This window comes from Pseudochaenichthys georgianus, chromosome 7 (genome assembly GCF_902827115.2).
Source record: "Pseudochaenichthys georgianus chromosome 7, fPseGeo1.2, whole genome shotgun sequence".
In the NCBI taxonomy this organism is placed as follows: Eukaryota; Metazoa; Chordata; class Actinopteri; order Perciformes; family Channichthyidae; genus Pseudochaenichthys; species Pseudochaenichthys georgianus.
Window position 1 is genome coordinate 4,454,402 of NC_047509.1, and position 27,287 is coordinate 4,481,688.

At 41.1% G+C, this 27,287-nt stretch overlaps 1 protein-coding gene across 1 annotated transcript in view; it reads left to right on the forward strand.

Moving 5' to 3' along the window:
• LOC117449650 (NLR family CARD domain-containing protein 3-like) overlaps positions 1–24,724 on the forward strand; it is a 45,864-nt gene extending 21,140 nt beyond the window's left edge. Inside the window, 4 exon segments of the mRNA XM_071203707.1 lie at positions 3,416–3,592; positions 3,989–4,162; positions 9,193–9,366; positions 17,755–24,724. Coding sequence (XP_071059808.1) covers positions 3,416–3,592; positions 3,989–4,162; positions 9,193–9,366; positions 17,755–17,836 — 607 coding nt within the window. The 3' untranslated portion in view covers positions 17,837–24,724.
• The last annotated feature ends 2,563 nt before the right edge of the window (positions 24,725–27,287 follow it).

The window sequence follows — 27,287 nt, forward strand, 5'->3', positions numbered from 1 at the left end:
TTTTGAGCTCTACTAATAAAAACTGCTTTTTTTTAACGTCATATGCGTCATATTACGTGACATGGGGGAGCAACTTTCTCGGACTCGTTCTCCAATACGCGGTAGCAGTTTGTAGTTGGTTTGAGCGGTTGTGATTTAGTGAGCTGGTATATTTTACATTGCATTTCACCATTTTTAATCATGGTGAGCTGGAGTTTGTTCAGGTTGCACAAACTCCAGCCTGTCAGGACATCGAGTCCACAGTTTCCCTAACAGGAAAAGGACCGGAGCTAGCTTTCGTTCCTGGGTGCGTTGTGCGAGGCGCATCCACCTCCCTGCAGCACATACTCTCCACAGCTGAAGCCTATCAAACTAAACGTTTATCAGGAAACCGTATTACATCTCTCTCCCCCCCTTCGTTCCTCTCTCTGTCCCGGAGGGAGCTGTGGTGTGAGGAGAATCAGTGGAGATTGAGAACCAGGGCAGCTGTCTTGGTGAGTGGCCGGCGTTAGCTACAGTTAATGTTAGCTAACAGTTAGTATATATATATAAAGCACCATACATCATAGCTACGTTCAGTGGCGGACTGGGACTAAAATCAGACTGGGAATAAAATAAAATAGTCCCTCCGTGGCCTTCTACACAAAACCTAGAATGAAAAACTTTACAAAATGTGTAGAGAAATTTCCGCAGGCCCTTCAGATGTGAGCAGTCCGACTGTAAAGACATTTGCTATGCAACAACAATAACAGCTAGCGAACATATTAGACAGACAGCATTGTCGTACGTTTAGGTGCTTTTTTTTCTGGAGATAAGCACTTCTCAATCCACTCCTCCATAGTAAAGGCCACCCGGAGGTCGAAGTTAACCTTAAATGTTTCCATCTCAAACTTTGTTGGTTAGTTTAGTTTCGTAACAGACGTAATGTAACAGTTGTATGGTTGTAAACGGTTCTCAGACGCGGAGGGATACTGACTGTGAAAAGGCAACCACAATTATACCCGAGATATACGCTCATTATATCACGGCTAAGAAACATCAGATTGCTTGATTTGACCTTATCCGTTTTATAAATATATACTAAACTGTACTTACCACCCCCCCCCCCAAAAAAAAACAAAGTTGTAAATTAAACAAGTGAAGTACATAAAGCCGTGGAGGGCGGTAGTTTGTAAACCATAAGTTAAAGCGAACGCACCATACGTAACGCGAACGCACCCGCAAGGACACCAGGACTCCTATTGGTTGAGGGATTTTGACAGGGTTGTTGCACAAAAAGATCCGAGCACGCACAGATAAATCTGAGAGCAGACATTTCACGAGTGCACAGAAACAGCCTGAGTGCGAGGAGAACGTTTTAAGCTCGAACACAGGAAATCTGTAAGCAGCAATATATCTGAGTGCAAGCGTACAGTTTGAGCAGAAGCAGAGCAAATCTAAGTGCAAGCAGGCACTATTTGAGTGCGAGGACAGGGTTTGAGGGAAATAAATACATATTCTGAACGTGAAATCAATAAAGTATGCTCTCAATTTAAAGACCACGCTCTTGAATAAAGATAGGGAATAACCCCCATAGTACACAGCACCGTAAGACGTAGTGTGGAGCTGCATTAGGTAACGCGAGATACGGCTGATACTTGCGCATTTGTTTCTGTTATGGATCAGTATCAACAGTCCTGCCAGTAACGTTACTATATTATCAATACTACTTTAGTTATAGCCTGATATATGATTGCTAACTTATAATGTTGTGATGTGACTGACGTTAGCTAACATTCTGTAGCTAACGCCGGTCACAAGACAGCTGCTCTGTTCTCCACTGGTTCTCCTCACACCACAGCTCCATTTCTCGCCGATGACCGTTATTTATTCTAATCCTTGGCTCCTGGTCCTGGCCTAGCAGGCTCATAATTATAATCATATCCATTCGAATATATATTGTCAACCTCTTCTGTGTCAAAACTAGCATTGTGATCCATGTTTATTACTACGGTAGACCGGCCGCTCTCTCCCATGTTACGTCACACGCGGGAGGTCACGTGGGGAGGCTTTTTTATGCGGAAGTAAAAATGTCTTACAAAAACGACGCCAGATGTCACTGTAGTGTACATATTTTTGGGGAAATCTAGTGTATACATCATTTTCCTACACATTTCTTCACTGGTGTCTCTAACCTGCAAGTTGCTCTTTACGTTTAAAATATTGAAACTTTATTGGTATGTTAATAGTGTTAGTGTGCAAAATAAATGTTCAGATGCTCAGAGAAGCCATCTGGCAACAGTCTCTGACAGCAGAACGTAGCCAACACGGACATGTGATCAGGGCCGGCCCTTGGCATAGGCAGTATAGGCGAATGCTAAGAGGGCATCAATCAATGGGGGGCGCAGAAGAAAAAAAAAAGGTAGAAATTAAAAGAAAATTATTTTTTAAATTTCATAAGAACACAATTTCCCGATTTTGGATCAACAAAGTACATCTTATTATCTTATACTAACATAACTACGCCTATATTGCGTACAGCGTCCATAAACTATGGCACACCCCCCTCGCCCCAAAATCAAGTTGAAGCGCCCCAGTCCCAGTAAAAACCAAAGGTTTATGTGAAATTGTTCTTTTTTTTAAATAATGGTTTTAGTGTGCAATTATAGGTTTTAATTTTGTATTTGTGTTAATTTAAAATAAATCAAACTCCCAAAAAACGTATACAGCTTTTATTAACATTGGAATTTACTGTGTTAGCGGCCGCGGGGGGAGAGCTTTGGAGAGCTCTCTCCTGAAAGACTGAGAGGCTCTGATAACCTCAGCTCAGTGAGCTAAAGGCACACCTTTATATGATCATTATAGTTATACAAAAATAAGAGAATAGATTTTCATCTATTCTCTTATAGCATAAAATACTATATGACAGTAAAAAAAAGTTGTTATTAATAAACAAGAATACAGTTTGAAAGGGGAGTGATTTGTAAAATATCCATAAAGAAAAAGAAAATCTGCTTACAGTTCTGTTTCATATGGTGTTGAGAGATGTTTCCATAGAGCTCCTAATGTTGCTCTCAAAGTGCACCAGATTGATGCTTTTAACTTCAATATTAAAAAATCTTCCCACGAGGAGGTTAGGTCCCCCCCACTTAAATCATGTTCAAATAGATAGGATACTAAATACATTTGCACACATCTTGTGTCCATATCTTTCTGTTTAGGTGGTCATGCCACAACCGTGCATGCATGCGCGAGTCATAGTGAGTGTCTGCATTTTGTCAGGGAGGGGGGGGGGGGCGCCAGCTAAAATCTTGCCTAGGGCAGCAAATTGGTCAGGGCCCTGATCATACTGACACATTACATTCAGTTCATGTCAAATCTTTATTCATCAAATGCTTGAGGTTAATATATTGTTCCCTCTTTTTTAACACATGTTGAAATATATATGTTATTACAGACTTACTCACTGTGGACTCTCAGAGACTCTCTGTGAAGTTGTGGCCTCAGCTCTGAAGTCTGACCCCTCCCATCTGAGAGATCTGGACCTTAGTTACAACAGAGAGATGCAGGATTCAGGAGTGGAGCTGCTGAGCTCTGGACTAAAGAGTCCAAACTGCAGACTGGAGGCTCTCAGGTCAGTTCACTGACTGAACTTCATATCATTCTGTTTACGATTTTCTGAATTTCAACAAATACATTTGAATTATTATTTCACACTTTTGCTAATGGCTGAATATTCATCAGAATATCAAAGAGAAGGTGAATGTGTGAGGGAGAGAGTTTGAGCTTCCACAGACTCACTCTGTGCTCCATGAGTCAGTGGAGATGCTGTCAGTGCTGATGAGCTGTGAGGGAGATGAAGGAGTTGTTAAACATCTGATCAAAGTTAAAGTTCCAGATTATCAACGGATTGTTTCTACGTCATAACTGACATTACAACCCTGTTTAACTCTGAACAGATTATTAAACCTGGAGTTATTTCAAACAGGAACATTGTTTTCTAAAGTGACATCATGTTTTCTTTATTCAGACTGAAGAGCTGCTGGTTGAAAGAGATCAGCTGTTCTGCTCTGATCTCAGCTCTGAAGTCCAACCCCTCCCATCTGAGAGATCTGGACCTGAGTGGCAACAATTTGCAGGATTCAGGAGTGGAGCTGCTGAGAGATCTTCTGGAGAGTCCAGACTGCAGACTGGAGACCCTCGGGTCAGTTCACTGACCCTCTGTTATTGCTGGAGTTCTCATATGTTCAGTTTGTAATTTAACCTGATTTATGTACATTACTAACTTGCATCCATAAAGGGTCCAGGACCCCAAGTAATCTGCGACCGCGAGCTATTCTCTGCCATCATGACGCGGAGGGTGTTATTTTGTAATGGTGTCTGAGCTGTGTGCTCCACTCTTTCTGTCGGCTAAACTCCGCTGCTCTGGGGTGACGGTCGAACTGCTGTAAAGCAAAAACTCCCAGACATTTCAAAGATCTGTACGGCAAAGTACGGTTTGGAAACTATATCATTTCCTTTTTGACGGGCATGCATAACACGGCATAACACTAGAGCCTCGCTGCGGGCAGACCCGGTGTCATGGGCGGGCCCCATGGGGCCGGGCCCGCCCATCCAGGATTTGGGCCCGCTGTTTTAATCAGGGCTGAATACAACATTTTAATTGTTTTATTATTATGTTCAGTGGCGGTGCCAGGGTATACTGGGGTAGGCTACAGCCATACCAAGAAATGGCTTAGCCCACCATGAAAAATGATGTTAAAGTAAGCAAAATAAAGTCCGCCAACTCACGGAGTAAATTGCACAGACAGCGGTTAGTAAGATTGATTTCAGTAGCCACTTGTCTGGAAATACCAAAGACTAGAAACGGTTTTGAAAACATTTGTCACGTAGTGATCGTCTTCTCAATAGAACATCTTTGATAATGTCTTCTGGCCAATCAGAATCAAGATAACGGCGTGGTGTTGTTGCAGGAAGTCCCGACGGAGAATACTTTTGCTGTAGTACATCTCTATATACTGAAGGAGTTGGTACTACTCTTCTCCGCGCCGTTCTTATGAGCTTGCTTTAAAAGAAGGAACACTCAAAACAACCAGGACGAGGGTTAAAGGCCCTGTCACACTGTCCCGAAATTGACACCCGATGGACACACGATAAAGGAAATGTTCAAATTCGGCTGTGATCGTAGCAACATCGGGCCATTCGTGAGGGCATCTAAGCCATCGTATGACCGCCGGTGGAGTTTCTCAGGCTCCGGCAGCAACTTCGTAAGCGGCAACTTCGTAAGGCACTCGTGAGGGCATCTTGTCAAATCGTGTCATCTTCGTGTTATCATCGGTGCCATCGGGCATTCGCCCTCACTCTGATCGGGGCGAATGCCCGATGGCACAGAGGATAACAAGATGCCCTCACGATGGCCTTATGAAGGGCATAATTGACACACGAATTCAACACGAAAATGAACCTTCGCAAGGTCCTTCGGCAATTTTTTGGCATGCCAAAGATTTTGCCTCCGCTCACGAAGTTGCTGCCGGAGCCTGAGAAACTCCGCCAGCGGTCATACAATGGCTTAAGATGCCCTCACGAATGGCCCGATGTTGCTACGATCACAGCCGAATTTGAACATTTCCTTTATCGTGTGTCCATCGGGTTGTTTTATTGCACAACAAAATCATGTAAATATATTATGTAAATAACCCAATTTGTGTTCTGTGAAACTAAAAAGGATATAATATATTATTTTGAAGGACAGTTGACAGGAAATTGTTGTTGTTATGGAAACAACATTACGGAGAAAACGTAATATTTTCTACATATAAAGACGGATAAAGTAAAGAACAAAGTCTGAAGATATCAGTACAGTATCATAGTACTGTAACATAATTGTTTTTATTACTTTCATTGCAGTTGTATGTCTTAAATGTAATGTAAATGTTGCCTTCGTGTGTGGTTCGGGGCCATCTTCGTGCGAAATTCACAATTCCATATTCGTGTGTCCATCGGGTGTCAATTTCGGGACAGTGTGACAGGGCCTTAAACAAAAATCTGTTTTAATCATGAAAGGTAATAATGCAATACAATATAATACATTACCATACAAAGCCATATCATATGCGTAATGTCAGGAGTATGCCTACTCCTGGCCCTTGTTCACGGGCTGCCACGACCTTCCGGTCCGGGCGGCGCGAGCAGAGAGGGGGAACAACAAGCTAAACAAGCTATCAATACCCACACAAACAGAAAGGGGTGGAGTTTCATTTGGGAGATACCAAAACGCTGTCTCACAGGGAATCAGCGCGGGCAGCTATGAAAGCCACAGGTGTTGGGAAGGCCTGCAGGATGCACATCATTAAAATCAGGGAAAATGTCCCTCCCAATTTGCAAAGCCTATCGATGGTTTAACCCAGAAAAACACTCTAAGGGATAATCTTTTCACTCAAAACAGAATCACCATTAATTCTGCATCTTCCTTCTTCACAAATAGCTTAAAACACTCTTTTGATAAACAGGTAAAAAGTCAAAGAAAAAGACTATTGCGCTAATCTACTTTTAAGAAAAAGGGAACATTGTTTCAGGAATCTATAAAAAAACCTCTCTATATTTGAGAGGAAAAATGTACTTTTTGTTCCTTCAACTATTAACACACAGGAATGTATAAACCCACACATATACTATTCAAGATATGTAGACTTCCCTGAAACATGACATGCTAGAGATCTTAAGCAGAATATACTCTTCCCCCACCAAGCACCCTGTCCTGCATATCTCCACCTCCCCCACAGGGCAATAAAACCCAGTTTACTCTAAACAGCCCTTTGTTTATAGCCATTTTAGTCCTCACATTTATGAAAGGATAAAACAGAGAAATCACTATAAAACACAAACACAGGTATTGTTTGAACAGTATTCACTTAACTGCTACTATTGATAATTACCAGAGAAACTCAAAGGGACCTCTTTTAATATCTGGAAATTGCAACAAGACTTTCTGCCATTTCAAATGTAACACACTTCTTCGGTACAATATCTCACATCAATTTCCACAATACATCGATACAACATTACAACATTACGTGTTGATAGAAATCAACACGTAATGAAATAAGACCCCACGGTTTGATGATTGATGTGTGGGCTGTCTTTCATGTTGACACACAGAACAATGGGGGCGATCCACCCTTATCCACAATGTAAAGTAATTCACACAGCCTCTTCTCTCTGTGAGGAGCAGCAGGTTCAGCTTTCAGAACAAAGTAACACAAAACTAAAATGGCATTCATTTTTTTAAATATGTCGTGTAGTAATAGATGTATTTATTTTTCTTCTCAAGAGAAGACCAGAATGTGTATTTTATGTTAGTATTTCAGAGACAATCCCCCCAGACCCCCCTGCAGGGGTTGGGTTTTCAGCGTGTCAACTCTTTCACTTGTGGGGAAATTGCAGGATTGGCACAGCGTTACAAATGTGCCAAAAAAAACAACCAATGGATGTCAACAATTCACGAGCGCCTCTACTCTCTACTTGAGTAAAAGTAGAAGTACTCAGACAGGGGCGGACTGGGGGAAAAAGTGGCCCGGGGATTAATTGACAGACACTTAATGCGCGGCATGTATCGGCCGGCCGGCGACGAAAGTATGTTACTTAACAAAAAACCCTATGCATTTTATGTTATTTTGGACCATTATTCATATAGTAATCACATTACCTGAGACCTTGAGTTGCCTAGAGCAAAATAGTTACAGCATATATTTAGTGATTTTAATGTTAACAGATCATTGATGCAATAACATTTGGACCCAATTTGCCTCACTTGACGCATGGAATAAAACATGGGCGTAGGAAGCATTCTCAATGTGGGTGAGACAATTGAACAGGGGGTGTGGGCAGGTGGTGGACCTATCTGATAGATAGGTAGCCTATCAAAACGGCCCAGCCCAGTGGGGTGTGGGCCACACCCCTCCAGAGAGTGGCCGGAACACTTACAAATGTGGGCCGGTAGGATTTAGGTAAGCAAAAAAAAAAAAAAAGGGATTGGCCGGAACACTTACAAATGTGGGAAAACTCCCGGTATTCCCAATGGCCAGTCCGCCCCTGTACTCAGTTCTTGTACTTGAGTAAAAGTAGAAGTACTCAGATCTTGTACTTGAGTAAAAGTAGAAGTACTCAGATCTTGTACTTGAGTAAAAGTAGAAGTACCAGAGTGTAGGAATACTCTGTTACAGTAAAAGTCCTGCATCCCCGGGGGGGGGAAAAGCATCATCTGCAGGAAACAGCGTCTGAGGGCTTCTTAATATTTAATAAACTATGAATGTTTCATATCCATGTAACGGGAAGAAAGTCAGCTCACTGATCTTTTTTTTTTTTCTGCAAAAAAAACCACAAAGCTAACGCTGAGCCTCTGAATTAACCCTGTGCGAACATTTTCACTTTGAAACGATTTCTGATAATCCATCAGCAATAAACCTACTTTTACGTTTTCAGATTTCAGAGCATGAGACAGGTTTCGATTTGGGGAAACTGCGTGCGCATAGCCCCCACTTCACAATGGTAGCGTTGGTGTGTATGTGGAAATTCCCCTTCGATTCTAATGGCTCTAACGGTTAAAAAGAGATGTCAATCACCAAAATCGACCAATGAGTTCCAGAGAAACGGCACGTTTTTTTTGCTAAATCTCTCTAAAGAGGTCAAATGTCACTTGTTTTGCATCAATCTTGATACAGGGTACTTATTATATGTTGTACTTTGGATTCCTAAAGCTTTTAGTCTACCATCCCATCATTCATCACATGGTGGTTTTCACTATACTGTAAGTAAAAAATAATATTTGGATGGACACAATAATTTACAGTTTTTTACTGTGTTCAATCTGAATTTTTTTAATAAAATACATCTATATTGATTCTGACTCTTCTACAGTACATCCAACTCACAGGTTTATCATTACTTTGAGGAAAAAGATTATTAATTTAACCCTTTTAGAAGGGAAGATATGGTCATTTGTTCTGGGAATGTAATTTTCGAAAAACAGGAATGGGGTATAACGGGTTAAGATCCTTGTCACCTTTTTTGTATCTGATGAGTTTGAATCCCTGATAAAGGTAATTTGAAGTATTATTTTGCATGATGAAGTTTACTTTCTGAAGTACACATATTGTATTGTTCTCATTCATTTAAATGTTGAGTAACACATCTGACTAGATAATAAATGTATTTCATCATGTGTTCTTTATTCAGACTGGAGAACTGCAGTTTGTCAGAGATCAGCTGTTCTGCTCTGATCTCAGCTCTGAAGTCCAACCCCTCCCATCTGAGAGATCTGGACCTGAGTCACAACAAGCTGAAGGATTCAGATGTGAAGCTGCTGAGAGATCTTCTGGAGAGTCCAGACTGCAGATTGGAGACTCTCAGGTCAGTTCACTGTTACTGCTGGAGATATCACATGTTCAGTTTCTAATTTAACCTGATTATTGTACATAAATATATTACAATTAAATATGTTACATCCATTCATTTGTAAATGTTGTTTTGTTCATATTTTCATTTCTCTAAATGTAATCTGCAGTCATAACAGTTGATTGTTTCCTTAAGAAACGTATTCTTCCACTGTTAGTTGTTAAAGCGGACCTATCATTCAAAATGCACTTGTTGATGTATTTTATACATAACTTTGTGTCCCCGGTGTGTCAGGGAACTTACGCAGCGTCAGAAAATAAAACCCTCTCTCTTTTCCTCCGTACTCACATCTCTAAAAACGGGGGTACAACGGAGCTGATCCAGATGTGCGTCCGATATGACGTCATATCGGCAATGCAGACCCACAGCACTATCAGAAACGTTGCTATCAGAAACAATGCCAGACTATTTTGGACGTAATATCATGGGCGTCGCAGACATTATATGAGGGTGGGACAAGTCCCCCCCACTTTTTAAAATGATCAGTTTAGACCCCCCCACTTCTACCATGTGGAAAGTCCGTGAATCGGTCTGTCCACTCTCCGCACTTTGTAGAGCGCTGTCACTGTGTCAGTGCTTCACTATCAAATCCATTCCACTTGCTTATTGAGAGAATGCCCAAATCAATTAAACTCCGTACCATGTTTTCACTGCTGCTTTGCACCAAGGCAGATTCTCACATAGCGCGCGCATGTTCAAGGAGTGTTGTCATAGTTGGACAGCTCAGATCTGTTGTATGAAGCGATGCCGGTAGCGGAGGTAAGGCACACACACCAAATGTTCAGGAAATGGTTAATACAGCGAAAATCAAAGCTGACGATCTCTTGGTTTGATATGTTTTCTCCCCCAGACAACATGGACATAAGAACATGTTTTTTCAAAGAAGAGGAAAGTAAGTCCTCAGCTGGTAGCAGTTAATCAGTTAACAGTGATGGCGGCGGCAAAAGCGTCTCACTTCTGGAGAGGAGTTTCGTCTTTATGTCACGATAGAGAGATACAAATACTGAATAGTTTAGATGAGAAAAGGCATCGAAATGCCAGGTTAGTATTTATCATGTAAACAGGGAACATGAATAACCCGATCTCTCTGTGTTTGTGTGTAAACACCATGATGTGCTGTAGAGGGGCAGTCATTGTGTTTTACTGGAGCCTCAGTTCGATAAGAGATTATTTTCTGAGTTCTTTAATTTAGGTACTCTCTCTCAAAATGGTAATGTGCATTATGTTTTAATTATACTTCTTATCATTCAGAAGCTTTTTGTGTGTGTTTATGTTTTACTGAGTGCTTATAGGCAATTTCCATCCCAGTATTCAGTTAACTGTTTATTTTCTGTGCACATTACATAGACTAGTTAATATTCTACCTGCTGCTTGGGGCTTTGAGTCTTCAAAATGTCCAATGTCACAGACTGGGATTTACTTTAGAGTCAGTTGTATTTACATTCAGTATGACTTGTTATGATTCAATGTGAAAGAGTATACTGCTCAATAAATAATGATCACTTCACCACCTCTCTTGACATCTAGGCGCTTGAGAGTGAGTCAGAGGTAGAACACAGGGACAGTGGAGAGAGGTCCATTGCTGAGGTGAGTGATGAAAGGGAAATGACAGTTTAGAGTAAATTGTGATGTGGACTCTCATCCCAGAATGTTAAGGAAATCAGTGGGGATATTGAACAGGAAACATTTCAGTCAAGGGGCATCATATGACCAATATAGACAGAAGAGCAACATTTATTTGAACATTTAAGTCAATGATACCATTCCTAGGTGAACTTAACATCTGTATGGAGTCAGATCAGTCTCAATATTAATAAATGCTCACAGAAGGATTCACAAATGTATTTTGCGATTTATATATAAATGACTCTCCACAACAATATCTCTCAATGCACTCACAAATATTTATTGTTGTTTATAAATGTACAAAAAATGGGCATTTAAACTGCTTTTTATTAATTCAAAGACGGCTCTGAATTAAAAATCAAATATGTTTCCTTTCTTTACTGGATGAAATTACAAAATGTACCCATCATTTCCCTCATGCTAGTATAGCCACATAAAAGTACCTGTTAAAATGCACAAAGGAAATCTATTTTTTTTTTCCAAACCCCCCCCGTTAAAAATGTCCCCCCCACATTCAGGATGCTTCCTACGCCCATGCGTAATATGGTCGATGTTTACATTAGCATCGCTAACACTCAGAGCCAGTGACGTGCGGTGAGGTTCATGGCTGGTGAGGCAGCCATGAACCTCTGCCTCACCAGATTAAGGTCAAAATATTATATTTTGACCTTAATCGAAATATTCGGTTATTTTCATAAGCTTTTTTAGTCTGATGCTTCAATTCATTTTAAACAGACCGTTCAACAAAAGGATAGGCCTACCCACAATTTAAATATTGGATTGTTCTTTCTTAGTAAGATTCCATTTGCATTACAATTGTGGTCTTACCTTGACTTGAAGATGAAGTCCATGCTATCCTTCTGGACAACAATCTCTTTTACTTTTTTGTAAAAGTCCTCCTTATCTTCCTGTAGTTTCAAAAGTCTAGTTTGTTGTTTGCGTCTACCGTCTCTGCGTAGAATAACAGTAGCAACAAGAACCTGTGGGCTCACTTGCGCCCCCTTCAGTGCGGCAGAGTTTGTGGCTGCCTTACCTGGTGCTTTTTCATTGCCGTTGTATGATGAGACCAGCGAGCCTAAATATCATATGAAATAAGTTATTTAGAGAGTATGGATGGCGAGGATAAATGTAATAAAGGGATCTACAAACATTACATTGGTGACATACAGTGAGATGGTGCAGTTAACGCCACTAATTATTTTAACGCGATTAACGCATGTGTATTTTTTGTCCTCGGCCGCCCCGTAGTTTCAGAGCGCATCGAGTTTGAATACCATCTACAAGCTGATGCTGACAGCCCCGCTCCTGCCGCCCGCTTGTGGCAGACCACACTTCCACGCTCACCGGCAGGCACCGACTGGCCATCGGGAAGACCGGGAGGGTGTGCGTGTGTGTGTGGGGAGCGAGCGAGAGAGACCTTACGTGCATTGTTGTTGTTAGAATCTGGTGCTAGCATCTGGTGCTAGCTAGCTGCGCTAACGGATATAAGGAGCTGTTTCAATGAAAACAGAGGAGCGACATTTCGGCGACAACTGCGCCGAGCACTTGACTTGATGCAGGAAGCCAGACAGTGGGACATTGTACGAAAAGTCAGCACGGATAGTGCGCGCAACATGATCACAGCGTCCAGGCAGCTCCCGTTCGAGCATATGCCTTGAGTTGCACATAGCTCCAACGATCGATCACACACACACACACACACACACACACACACACACACACACACACACACACACACACACACACACACACACACACACACACACACACACACACACACACACACACACACACACACACACACACACACACACACACACACACACACACACACACACACACACTGTATTGTATTATTGAATGAGAGAGGTTCCAGGTTGAATTGAGGCGAATATTTGTAATGTTCAAATAATAATACAAATTAGCATAAAGCATAAGAGTATTAAAAACTTGAAAAATATTCCTCTAAGGTACATTTAGAACAGATAAAAAATGTGCGATTAATTTGCGATTAATCGCGATTAACTATTTTAATCGACTGACAGCCCATCTGAGACCTATGCTATTGCCTACAAATTGCATGATAGGTGACCTTTAAAGTAAATGTTTGTTTTATTTAGTAAATGATCTGAATAAAGAAGCTCCTCTGAACTAATATTAGTTTTGCATCAAGTTTACTTTCTGACATAGAAATATTTATGTTCCCATCATTAGGGCCCGAGCGCGAGAACGCTAGGACCCAACGGAGTGCGAGGAACCGAGGAACCTATTGTTATTGTAGGAATTATTCTTATTCCTCCCCGGTATCCTGTTTTTGAGGGCTTTAGGATGCTTCAAAAGTTTTATAATTTTGCACGGATGCCAGGACCGGTGAAAATTTTGACATTCTAGAGTCAATGGGTTCAAATTGTCCAACATGCTCGCTAGTGCCACCTATATGTAATTTTTTTGGAAAAATGTACAAAGTCGCACCGTAAGTCTGTTTGACCTGACATTTTGCACACTTATCCGGGTGGATCTGCTCTACAAATAATCCTCTAGGACCCCTAAGTTAGTATAATGTTCAAAACAGTGAAATATTAACTTACATTTCTAGTTTTAGTTTTTCGACACCAAACTTAGTATACAGCATCGGTGTAGGGTCACATTACCGTAGGAAATGAGCATGTTCAGTCGATAAATATGGCCGCCATTAATCAAAACGTATTTGAAAAAAGGCGCAACTTAGAAAGAAATGCTCATAACAATGTATCCAAATATCACAGACTTTGTTGGATAGGTTCAGTCTGTCTTGGGGAATAGGCACACCAAAGTATTTTCATATTGGACTATAGGGGGCGCCAAAAACACCACACATGTATAACTCAAGTACGGATGGACGAAATATTATTATTATTAGACATACTCTGGGGGTGAGTCTGAACTGAGATTCAAAGTTTCCCAATGAATGACGAATGTGGGCGTAGCCTATACATTTTTTTAAATTGCGATGCGCTTGAATGAGCTTCGGACGCAAAACTTGGGACACACGTCTCAGCCCACGACCTTTTCAAGAATGTAAATTAATTTCTTGTTAAAACAGCTCAGTAGCGCCCCCTATTGTGTGGTAGTCACATATAGTTTCTCTGAACTTCACGAATCTTGGCACAGACATTCCTCATTGAATTGCGGACATATTTCTAGTTGGCTTCCATTCAGAAATTTGCATTTTTCATGCATTTTAAGCACATTTTTGCAAACTCCTCCTGTGGGAATTCACCGCCCAAGTTCAGCTCATATCCAATGTGATGCTAAATTGCGAAGAAAATAGTTGCTAGCTCAATCGTGGAGGTCGTAAGCTAACAGTGAATACACCATTTTGGATGATTTACATGTCGCAAATTACTCCAAACAGTGGCAAAGCCCCGGGGGTGGATGAGATCCGCCCGGAAATGCTGAAGGCTCTGGGTGTTGAGGGACTGTCATGGTTGACACGTCTCATCAGCGTTGCGTGGAAGTCGGAAACAGTACCGAAGGAGTGGCAGACCGGGTGGTGGTTCCCCTTTTAAAAAAGGGGGATCAGAGGGTGTGTGCCAATTACAGAGGCATCACACTACTCAGCCTCCCCGGGAAAGTTTACTCCAAGGTACTCGAAAGGAGGGTCAGGCCGATTGTCGAACCTCAGATTGAAGAGGAACAATGCGGATTCCGTCCTGGTCGTGGAACGACGGATCAGCTTTTTACTCTCGCAAGGATCCTGGAGGGGGCCTGGGAGTACGCTTATCCGGTCTACATGTGTTTTGTAGACTTGGAGAAGGCGTATGACCGGGTTCCCAGGGAGTTACTGTGGGAGGTGCTGCGGGAGTATGGGGTGAGGGGGTCTCTACTCAGGGCCATCCAATCTCTGTACTCCCAAAGCGAGAGCTGTGTCCGGGTCCTCGGCAGTAAGTCGGACCCATTTCCGGTGAGGGTTGGCCTCCGCCAGGGCTGCGCTTTGTCACCAATCCTGTTTGTAATATACATGGATCGGATTTCGAGGCGTAGTCGTGGGGGGGGGGGGGGTCTGCAGTTCGGTGGACTAAGGATTGCACCACTGCTTTTTGCAGATGATGTGGTTCTGATGGCTTCATCGGTCTGCGACCTTCAGCACTCACTGGATCGGTTCGCAACCGAGTGTGAAGCGGCTGGGATGAGGATCAGCACCTCCAAATCTGAGGCCATGGTTCTCAGCAGGAAACCGATGGACTGTCCACTCCAAGTAGGGAATGAGTCCTTACCCCAAGTGAAGGAGTTCAAGTATCTCGGGGTCTTGTTCTCGAGTGAGGGAACAATGGAGCGTGAGATGGGCCGGAGAATCGGAGCAGCGGGAGCGGTACTGCAGTCGCTTTACCGCACCGTTGTGACGAAAAGGGAGCTGAGCCAGAAGGCAAAGCTCTCTGTCTACCGGGCCATTTTCGTTCCTACCCTCACCTATGGTCATGAAGGATGGGTCGTGACCGAAAGAACGAGATCGCGGATACAAGCGGCCGAGATGGGTTTCCTCCGCCGGGTGGCTGGTGTCTCCCTTAGGGATAAGGTGAGAAGTTCGGTCATCAGGGAGGGACTCGGAGTTGAGCCGCTCCTCCTTCGCGTCGAAAGAAGCCAGTTGAGGTGGTTCGGGCACCTAGTTAGGATGCCACCTGGGCGCCTCCCTAGGGAGGTGTTCCAGGCACGTCCAGCTGGGAAGAGACCAAGGGGTAGACCTAGGACCAGGTGGAGGGATTATATCTCTTCGCTGGCCTGGGAGCGCCTTGGGATCCCCCAGTCAGAGCTGGTTGATGTGGCCAGGGAAAAGAAAGTTTGGGGCTCTCTGCTGGAACTGCTACCCCTGCGACCCGACCACGGATAAGCGGGAGAAGATGGATGGATGGATGGATGGATGGAAATTACTCCAAACTACTCGCATATAGTTTTTCCGATATTCACGAAACGCTCTATACACATTGCTATTATGATTGCACACATATTTCAATGTTTCTGGAGAGCCCACATTGCAGACTGGAGACTCCTAGGCCAGTAACTCATGCCTCTTTTCCACCAAACCATTTCCAGTTCTAGCTCCGTGCTCTTCTGGTTCGGAACTGGTTCTTCTTTTTAGCCCCAGTTGTGTTTCAACCGCTGAGAGCCCAACTGGTGCTACGTCATGACATCACCACTTACGTCACAGATTTTTCCCCAACGCCGCTCACAAAAACAGCAATGGGGCACTGCGTCGGGGGATGATCGTGTTGCTTTTAATCATACGAAGCCAGATTAAATTAAAGAACTTCTTCTCCAACGTTATACTCTTCCCCATAGAGCTGTGGTTCATTGTTTATTAATGTGGTTCAACGGCATTTACATTACATTACCTTACCTGTTACCTGTTAGACGCTTAATCCAAAGCAACCTGTGCTCCCCTGATCCGAACACCGCACTAGTCCACAGCCTCCCTGTTTTTACCGACCGCTGCAGTGCTGTTCGTCCACCGGAGTTTAGTCTCCCGTTAACTCACGGCGGAGTTTAGTCTCCCGTTAACTCACGGAGGAGTTTAGTCTCCCGTTAACTCACGGAGGAGTTTAGTCTCCCGTTAACTCACGGAGGAGTTTAGTCTCCCGTTACCTCATGGCAGAGCTTATTCTCCCGTTAACTCACGGCGGAGTTTATTCTCCCGTTAACCCACGCATAGCATAGCAACCGAATTTAATCTGACTATCTTGACTACTTGTTGCTATCCTATTTTGGCATAAGCCGTTTTCTACTGGCACATTTTACCAGCGTATTTTTCTTTATGATTCTATTTGTGATAGTCGGACATGACAACCTGTGCAGCCCATGTATTGACAGCTGCTATAATACAAAACAAAACGTCTGCCTCTCTCCACAATGATCAATAACAGCGAACGAATGGTCAAAGTAAGGTACAAATAAACAGAATCAAACAAAGCCTGGTTAGTGTTGCCTGACTTTACAGGAATAACCAGAGCTTAATCAGGCTCTAGCCCGGAACCGGCCCTGGAACCGGTTTGCTGGAAAATAGGCATTCGTAAAGCTGGTTCAGCAGTATTGTATTAAAGGTCTCCTATTATACTCTTACCTTGGTTGCTGATTGGCTAATGGTTACACAAGCCAAAACATCGTTATGACATCATAAAGTGGCCAAAATCTGATCAGCTCATTTTCAGACAGGTTTTTATAGAAATGGATCAGGACAAAAAAAGAGAGAATGTTTTTTTCCTGAAACGTTCAGAGTCTCTTTACACAGAGGGGACACATGTTGATGTAGAAGAGACATGAAGAAGAGGGGACACATGTTGATGTAGAAGAGACATGAAGAAGAGGGGACACATGTTGATGTAGAAGAGACATGAAGAAGAGGGGACACATGTTGATGTAGAAGAGACATGAAGAAGTGGATTTTGCATAATAGGTGACCTGTAAACACAGGGAGGTGGATGTGTTTCTCACACTGGGGAATCACAACAGATGTTACTCACTGACTGCAGGTTCTTTCGTTCTTCCATAAATTATAGAAGGCCTTTCTAGACTATTGACTGGTTATTTGCTGTAATGCAGCTGAGAGCTGTGGCAGACAGTCGTAGTGTTTGCAGAGATATGATGGGATGTAAAGCATGAGATCAGGACTCTGAAGCTGTCTCAAAGAACAAACACTTATTTTAAACTTCATCTAAAACTGTTGAGTTGTGTTCATCCCTACAGGATCCGTTCCATCATCAGGAAAGCACTCTTTGGAAAGTACGACTCTGAGGACACCTCCACTCTGAGGACACCTCCACTCTAAGGACACCTCCACTCTGAGGACATCTCCACTCTGAGGACATCTCCACTCTGAGGACATTATGACTCTGACATCAATATTTTAGATCAAATTAAGTATATCTAATCTTATTATCTTAATTGTAACTCAATAATATATAGTCTTTATATATTAAATAATCATAATAATAATGTAAATGTTTACACTTCTTTATTTGTTATGCTCATACTTTTACCTTTACAATAGTTTGCTTTAATATGCAGTATATTTTTTGTCATATTGTTGTGGTGTACACAGTACAGTAAATCAACTCATACATTATCACGTATTATACAGTAATGTATTGTATTATCAAGTAATATCATACATTAACCCCATTATAGCAGATGCCACATTGAATGGATGAACACATTTATGCATCAATAATTACAACAGAGTGTTTCTAAATATAAGTTGTACAAATTATATGTATTTAATACTGATAACATTATGATTAATTTTACTTTCAGATGATAATACTTTTCACTTGGGCTATTGACAATTTTGAATGCAGGGCATTTACTTATCACATCTTTTTACCTAGGTAAATAATCGGAATCTTCCACCTCTGATTTTAACCTGTCACTGTTTTTAAAACTTTAATTAAATGTTTGATATTTCCAGAGACCCTTTCAGACCGGCAATGCTGCCCTGCATGTAATTCCGATAGTCCATCGGAATGTGACAAAAGTCAAGTCTCCCATCCCCCTTGGGAGACTTTCTCCACACATTCAATTATTTTAAACAAAGAGAGTCCGCAACATAGGCTACCCAGCTAGAAAGGTTTGGTTCTAAAAACATGTTACCATTCACTATTCTAGGAATGTTTTCAGCAGGAAGTTTTCTTTTGGTTCCCAGAATGTTATTCTGAAAGGTATGATAACTTTCTCTAAAAACATTCTTAAAATGCTTGGTAATAATCTTTTATTAAATGTTTTTGATAACATTGTTAGAACATTATGCCCTACTATTCTTAAAACGTTTTCAGCTGCAAGTTAGATTGTTTTCAGCACGTTATTCAGCAGGATAACGTGCTTTATTGTTCCGATTTATCAGAAGTCTTTTCTTTCTTTTTTTAAATGCGACCAGCAGCTAGTACAAGTCACTGTCGGTGTCACATGTACTGGAGGGGACCCAGAATCAGACTCGGAATCAGCTGGTGAAAGTAACATTTGTTTATTAGAAAAGGGGAGCTGGGAGTGGAGGTCGGTTATGGCGGAAGTGGGGAAACAGTTGTTCCAGGGTGGAGAGGCCTGGCTGGTCTTAGGAGTGTGGAAGGCCTTGGATTCCTCCTGGGAGGGACATACAAATGAGTGTGAGGCAAAAGCAGGCAAAGTTGTCAAAGAATATGCTGGCAAAAAGCTAGAGTGGCACGCAACAAACCGTTCACGGCAACAATCCGTTCACGGCAACAATCCGTTCACGGCAACAATCCGGCAGGGAATGAGTGCAGGTTGCAGATGTGGTTGATTGGAGATTGCTCCCTGCCGTGTAGAGCAGACCAGCAGGCGGGGGGGGGGGGGGGGGGGGGGAAGAGAGGAGAGAGAGACACACAGTAGAAACAAACACATACAAACACTAACAGGGGTTTCAGGGACGGGCAGTGACAGTCGGTCCGTTCTTCTATATGTCGGTCGGTCTCAAATCTAAAGGGTGCGATAATGATTTTCATCCAATATGCATAAACAACGGACACTGTTTATACGCAGCCCTCACAAACCACACACGGCCAGATAGCTTATCTAGCAGTTAGAACCTACATACGAGCAAAGCTTGTGTGCAACAGTGCAGACGCTTTTCTACAGATGACATCCACAAACTTACAGAGAAGATGGCTGTGTTGGAAATGAAAATGCAACGGTTGGAAGTGAATGGACTATGTCGTGGAAATGACACCACTTTACCAGTGTTAAAATAATGAAAAAGGGTATGCTAACTCACAGCTAGTTAGCAGCTACAAGGATTCCAAGGAACAGGATGGCTGTATACCGGGTAATAAATCTACAAGTGGTAGTCCTCCCTGGAACTCTCTGGGTGCAAAGCCTAAGAGTAAATCATTTTCATGGGATTTGGGAGGACGGATAACGGGCAGAGCCCAGCGCTCAGAAATCTGTGATGCGACCGGCTGGCCTGCATTGTTATCACCCAGGAAGAGCGCCTCTTCAACCCCTAAACAGCCGTGGACAGCTGCTAAAGGGAGAATTACAAACAATCCTCCTAAACCACCGAGTGTGCCAATCCAGAACAGATACGATCCACTGACCCAGAACCGGAGATCTCTTTCTGATGACCTGGATAACCTGTCCTCTTCACACAGCAGGGTAAGGACCAATAGCTACTCCAAAAGTAAAAGGCTAGAGGGAAAGCTAACGACTGGGCCTGAAACTCTGATTGTGGGTGACTCTCCTGTAAGAGATGTAAAAGGTCTGTGTAATAAGAACAACAACAAAGTACTCTGTTTTTCCAAGGATACAGTCTCTGATTTGGCTGAGAAGATCCTGCATATTGGGGCTGAACATCTGCCTGTGAAGAATGTGGTACTGCACATTGGAACAAATGATGTTGTGAAACAACAGTCAGAAGTGCTGAAAGAAGACTTTAAATGTCTGTTGGAAACTGTCAGCTCTCTAAATGCAGAGGTGTTCATCAGTGGCCCTCTACCGCCAGTCAGAAGAGGAGTGGAGAGATTCAGCAGATTGTTTGCACTGAACACCTGGCTTTCAACTGTCTGTACTGACCATTCTGTGCATTTTATTGACAATTTTAACTTTTTCTGGGACCGCAGACATCTTTTCAAGGCAAATGGAGGTTGCCTGAACAAGTCAGGAGTGAAATTGTTTATCTCTAACATATTCAACTGCCTGCGTCATCAATCTGTTCCCTCTGCCAAGGACAAGCGGCAAGAGGAATCAAAACAGGAGAAAGACACAACACATCGCTCAGAAAACCCTGAAGAATTATCACTGCACCCGCCTGAGGAATGTTCTGATTATGGGAGATATATGAGACACACGGAGGAGTCTCCACCGCCCGGCACTGGATTTCAAAGACCAAACTAAGGCGATACGCAGGGCTGGCAGCATGTCCTTTACCCCCGCTCCTCAACGACGCCCACCAAAATCACAGCAGAGACGCGCACCATCTCCCCCATCTTCATCACCGCGCCTACGTCAACCACCTCCCCCCCCTGGCAGCATGTGCTTTACCCCCGCACCATCTCCCCCGTCTCCTGATAAGGATGTGTGTGTACAAAACGCATCAAACTCTTACTGATATGTGATGGGTCCAGGCTCAAGGGCGTATGGCACTCTCAACTCTTTCCAGGACATGCCGGGGCCCTGCCTGCCTATAGCTTTGCCGATATCTGTGTTGATAGGTACTAGATTAAGAGCGGTGAATCATCTTAGATACAGGAAGTGCTCAAACGTTTGTGTGAGTTTATCTAATTTAGCAGTGATTCCATGTCAGCCACAGCTTGTTACAAAAAACCTGACTGATAGTATGTTTAACGAACTTAAACTAGCTTTATTAAATGTCAGGTCTTTGGCAGGAAAAACATTTTTAATCAATGATTTTATCACTGAGCACAATCTCGATTTTATGTTTTTAACAGAAACTTGGATTGAACAAAATAACAGTGCAGCTGTTCTTATCGAATCAACCCCTCCCAACTTTAGTTTTATGAGTCAGGAAAGAATACATAAGAAAGGGGTTGGAGTTGCTATTTTGTTCAATGATTCCATTCAATGCAAGAAGACATCGTATGGAAACTTTGATTCTTTTGAATATGTGGCCCTTCAGCTGAAATGCTCCTCTCGAGCTCTGTTCCTAAATATCTATAGGCCACCCAAATACTGTGCAAGCTTTTTTGATGATTTTACCGAACTGCTGTCTATAGTGTGTATTGACTTTGACCGCCTAGTCATTGTTGGTGATTTTAACATCCATGTTGACAACCCCCAGGACAGAGGGGCAAAATAACTGTTTTGTGTTCTTGATAGCTATGGACTGACTCAGCATCTGACGGAGCCCACGCACAATAAGGGGCACACTCTGGACTTAAATATCTCAAAGGGTCTGAATATCTCTAAGGTTGTGGTGACTGATGTTGCACTGTCTGACCATTCCTGTGATTTCTTTGAGAGCTCTATTTCTGTTCACAAAAATGTTCAAAAAGACATAACCACAAAGCGATATTTAACTTATTTTTCTTCCACACTTGCCCCTGCTAACATCTCAGTAAATGAGCTAGTAGATCATTTTAATTCAAAAATTTAAAATGTTATACAGTAGATGCCATTGCTCCAATTAAGGTAAAGGAAGTGACTGGGAAGAAAATATCTCCATGGAGAAAGGCCATGACCGTTAAAACAGAGAAAAGAGAATGTCGAAAAGCTGAACGCAGGTGGCGAAAAACAAAACTCCAGGTTCACTTTGAAATCTATAAAGAGAGACTTGGCCTTTATAATTCGGAATTGAAAAACGCACGACAATCGTTCTTCTCTGACATCATTACCAAAAACAAAAACAACGCACGTGCCTTGTTTGCTACCGTCGACAGACTAAGTAACCCCCCAGTGTCAGTAGCCTCCGAATTTCTATCCACCAGGGCGTGCAATGATTTTGCCTCCTTTTTCACTGACAAAATTCAGAAAATCAGACAAGCAGTCAGTGCCTCTGCATCAGGAACAGCAAATGTGTCGTCTCAGTGTCCACTTAACATCAATTCAGACATCAAAAAAAAAAAGCGCTGGTGTGAAAGGGGCAATAGTAAACCAATCTCTTCACTCAGGTATTTTTCCATAGGCCCTGAAAACTGCAGTCATTAAACCGCTCTTAAAAAAGAATAATCTAGATGCTTCAGTAATGAACAATTACAGGCCCATATCAAACCTGCCATTTCTAGGTAACATCGTTGAAAAAGTGGTTTTTCAACAGTTGAGTAATTTCTTGCATTTAAACAACTGTTTCGATGTGTTCCAGTCAGGCTTTCGTCCAAACCACAGCACTGAGACTGCTCTTGTAAAGGTCTTTAATGACATCCACTTAAACACAGACAGTGGCAGAACTTCAGTGTTAGTATTATTAGATCTCAGTGCTGCGTTTGACACTGTTGACCACAACATATTACTAGACCGACTAGAAAACTGGGTGGGACTTTCGGAAACACTTCTAAATTGGTTTGAATCCTACCTAAAGGACAGAAACAACTTTGTTTCTATAGGTACATACACATCTGAGTTGACACATATGACATGTGGGGTTCCTCAAGGCTCCATCTTGGGGCCTCTTCTCTTTAACATCTACATGCTACCACTGGCTCAGATAATGAAAAACAACAAAATAAGTTACCATAGCTATGCGGATGACACACAAATCTACGTAACAATTTCACCAGGAGACTATGCTCCAATTCAAACACTGAGTAAGTGCATTGAACAAATCAATGACTGGATGTGTCAGAACTTTCTCCAATTAAACAAAGATAAAACTGAGGTAATGGTTTTTGGAGCCAAGGCAGAACGTTTAAAAGTTAGCGCTGAGCTTCAGTCTGCAATGTTCAAACCAACAGATAAAGCCAGAAATCTAGGTGTAGTCATGGACTCTGACCTGAGTTTCAACAGTCACATTAAAACAGTTACTAAGCCTACTATCACCTAAAGAATATATCTAGGATTAAAAGACTAATGTCACAGCAGGATCTGGAGAAACTTGTCCATGCTTTTATCTTCAGTAGACTTGACTACTGGTGTCTTCACAGGTCTCACTAAAAAATCTATTAGGAAGCTGCAGCTGATTCAGAACGCCGCTGCTCGAGTCCTCACTAACACTAAGAAAGTGGATCACATCACTCCTGTTCTGAAGTCTGGCTTCCTGTGTGTCAAAGAATAGATTTCAAAATACTGCTGCTGGTTTATAAAGCACTGAATGGTTTAGGCCCAAATTATATTTCTGACCTCCTGCTAAATGATGAACCATCCAGATCTCTCAGGTCTTCAGGGACTGGTCAGCTTTCTGTCCCCAGAGTCAGAACTAAACATGGAGAAGCAGCGTTCAGTTATTATGCTCCAAATATCTGGAACAAACTCCCAGAAACCTGCAGGTCCGCTGCAACTCTGACTACTTTCAAATCCAGGCTGAAGACTTTTCTTTTTAATTGAACTATTCATATCTTAGACTGCACTGTAACTTTTATCCATGTATTTTTTCTTTTAATGTTTTCAATTTAAACTTAATTAATTTCTCCATGACATTTATGAGAGGGACTGCTCGAAAGTAGGATATTTTGGATATCCATCGTAGCCAGGGTTTACGATCAGTTTTTGGGTGATTTGTACTGAGGAACAAGTATCACAGCACCGACGGGTGAAAAATAGTGTTTTGGTAACACGGGGTGTTCAGGTAACACTTAAGACTTTGTTATGGAACGCAAAGCAGAGTAGGGGGCTAGTACACCCTCCTGAGGGTCCGATTGTGGATGTCATGCGAGCATAACATGGTGAAAACAATCAGTCTAAATTAACATTCGGGATGGAAATGTTCGGATTTCCAAAGGGAGGTTCTGTGAATAAATTAAAAATCAAGAACCGAAATAATTGAACTATTCATATCTTAGACTGCACTGTAACTTTTATCTTTTAATGTTTATTTTATCAGCTTTTCTTTTTAATGACTGATTTTAAATGGCATTTTGTTAATGTCTTTCATTTTTTGTTTTTCTTTTAATGTTTCTTTTATTATCTTTTACTGTTTTTAAATGCCTTTATCTGAATGTCTTTCATTTTTGTAAAGCACCTTGAATTGCCTGGTGCTGAAAGGTGCTATATAAATAAACTTGCCTTGCCTTGCCTTGCCTTGCCTTGCTAGACACAACCTTTATAGTCAGAAAAAAGTGTGATTATTTTCTCATATTTTACACATATGATATTATGAATACTGTGGGCCTACATACCTTAGTGTGATTATAAGTGCATGTGAGTGAATATTGGCATGCAAATTCGTTTTTATACGTCCTATTCATTGTCTCAATGCGCTCATACATCTTAAGAAAGTTATCACCAAAAATGTAAAGAATGCTTTTAGAGAACGTTATCCTACCTTTCAGAAGAACATTCTGGGAACCAAATTAAAACTTCCCACTGAAAACATTCCTAGAACAATGAATGGTAACATTCTCAGAATTTTTTGTGAACCAAAAATGTCTAGCTGGGAACTCAAACGTGCCACTGCAAACATGCAATATTAGCTTACAGGTTATCATGAATTACGAGCTTGTTTGTTTTATTCAAAAGGAAAATATGGTGACATCAGATTTTTTTTAAAACATTCTTTTCAAACAAATGCAACAAGCTTGTTTTTTAAAGTGCTCGAGAAATAAATCTGACGTTGACGATGACCGTGTTAATATTTGCCATCACAGGAACGTTTTATAAAAAAAGAATAACCTCCTGAAAACATCATCCGAATGTAACATTGAGGGAACGTTTTATAAAGAACATCTTTAATGTGTTTTTAATAACGTCCAAAACACATCCTTAGAATGTTGCAGGCAAAACGTTCCACCTTTGTTAACATATTACATTAAAGGAACATTTTATAAAACACTTTCTGTCGTCTCAGGCCTCAATAGCATCCTGAAAACCTTTTCAGAATGTTGCTTGGAGAATGTTCTTCATTTGTTATCATATATCATTGAGGGAACGTTGATCCAACGTGGATTAAACAACATTATTTTGTTAAATAAAAACATGGTGATGTTTTGTAAATTATTACATGTCTCTTATTTAGCACAGCATATGATCCTATCTGTGACATATGTATCTTAACAAAGATCTGCTATATCAGATACCTCTACTGTAGATCTATCAGCTATTTATTTCACATGAGTTCCAGTGTGGCAGCTTTTTAATCACTGCTCCCCCTGGTGGATCCATGATCCATTGCAGCTGGTTTCATTATAATATAATTTATTTATCATGGGAGCGTATCAAGTCCTGCGGGCGTTTTCCTTTCAGCAGGGGCCCACCCCGTGCCGATCACGGGCCCACATGGGTAGGGGCGTCCGAAATGAGGTGCTACATCCGTATATATATATATATATATACCTCTTTGATTTAATAATCTGATCTGAAGCCTTTCTGCCATCTCATATAATACACACTTCCTTATTTATCTATAATAACATAAAAATAAGACGACTATACTACGGTATTTTTACTGCAATCAGCTGAGTTTAATATGATTAACCGACAGCTGTGGGTATTTTATATAACAAGATGATGTGTCTACTTGTATGATACATATGTTCACTATGTCAGCATGCCACCACTTATAGGGGGCAGTACAAGTTAGTTAAAACTCGGGATGCACCGATGCTACATTTCTTGGCCGATGTTAAGAATAACAATTTGGCCAATGCCGATGTTTGTAATTGTTTTCCACTGTTGTTATTCCACTTTCTGCCAAGAAAAACAAATAATTGTTCTCGCAAAATGGGGAGAGCTTCTCAGAGAGGGTGCAGGCCTTCACACGGGGTCAGTTAGAGAAATACATAAATAAGGATAATAACAACAATAAATAAATACACGAAATATAATAAATAATAATGAGAAAAAATATATATATTAAATACATGTAATTGAATAGAAATCAAAAATAAATAATAATTAAAAAAAACCTTTTAATTGTATAATTATAATAAGACAAAAAAAGCTTTAATTAAATAATTATAGTTATACAAATAATAAATAATAAGAACAAATAATTAATTAATTTAATAATTATAATAATGTATATGTGTCTGCATTTGCAAAATACATATAAATATATTATAAAAAATAAGAATAAATATAGGAGACGAAAACTAAAACATTTAAACTACAGAAAAATATATTAGAGCTAAATATGAAATACTTTTTAAATAAAAAATATAATTAATATATACATAATGTATAACAAATAAATACAACATGAAACAAATAAAATGTTACAAAACAAATAAACTATATATCAAAATTAAAACATGAAAAATATTTATAATATATTTAAAAAAGATTACATGAAACTCAAAGACACTTTACAGACTGAAAAAACCTTAAAAACAACACGCTTAAAAAATATAAACCACAACATTAATTACAGATTAAAAGCAGTTCTGAAGAGGTGAGTTTTGATTTGTGATTTGAACATTATAAGTGTGATGATAATCATAAAAAGACCCCAGAACGAGTCAAACCTGCAGATTAAACATATCAGTATTTTTTTTCTCCAATTTTTTTATTTTATTGATTTTTCCAATAAAGGTACACAAAACAACAAACAATCAGATTATTAATATTAATGGTCCAGTAAAAATGCAACATTAAATGAGGCAAAGGACAACACACAGACAATATGACTGTATAATACACTGAGAAACTATTTTAATTGTACTAAT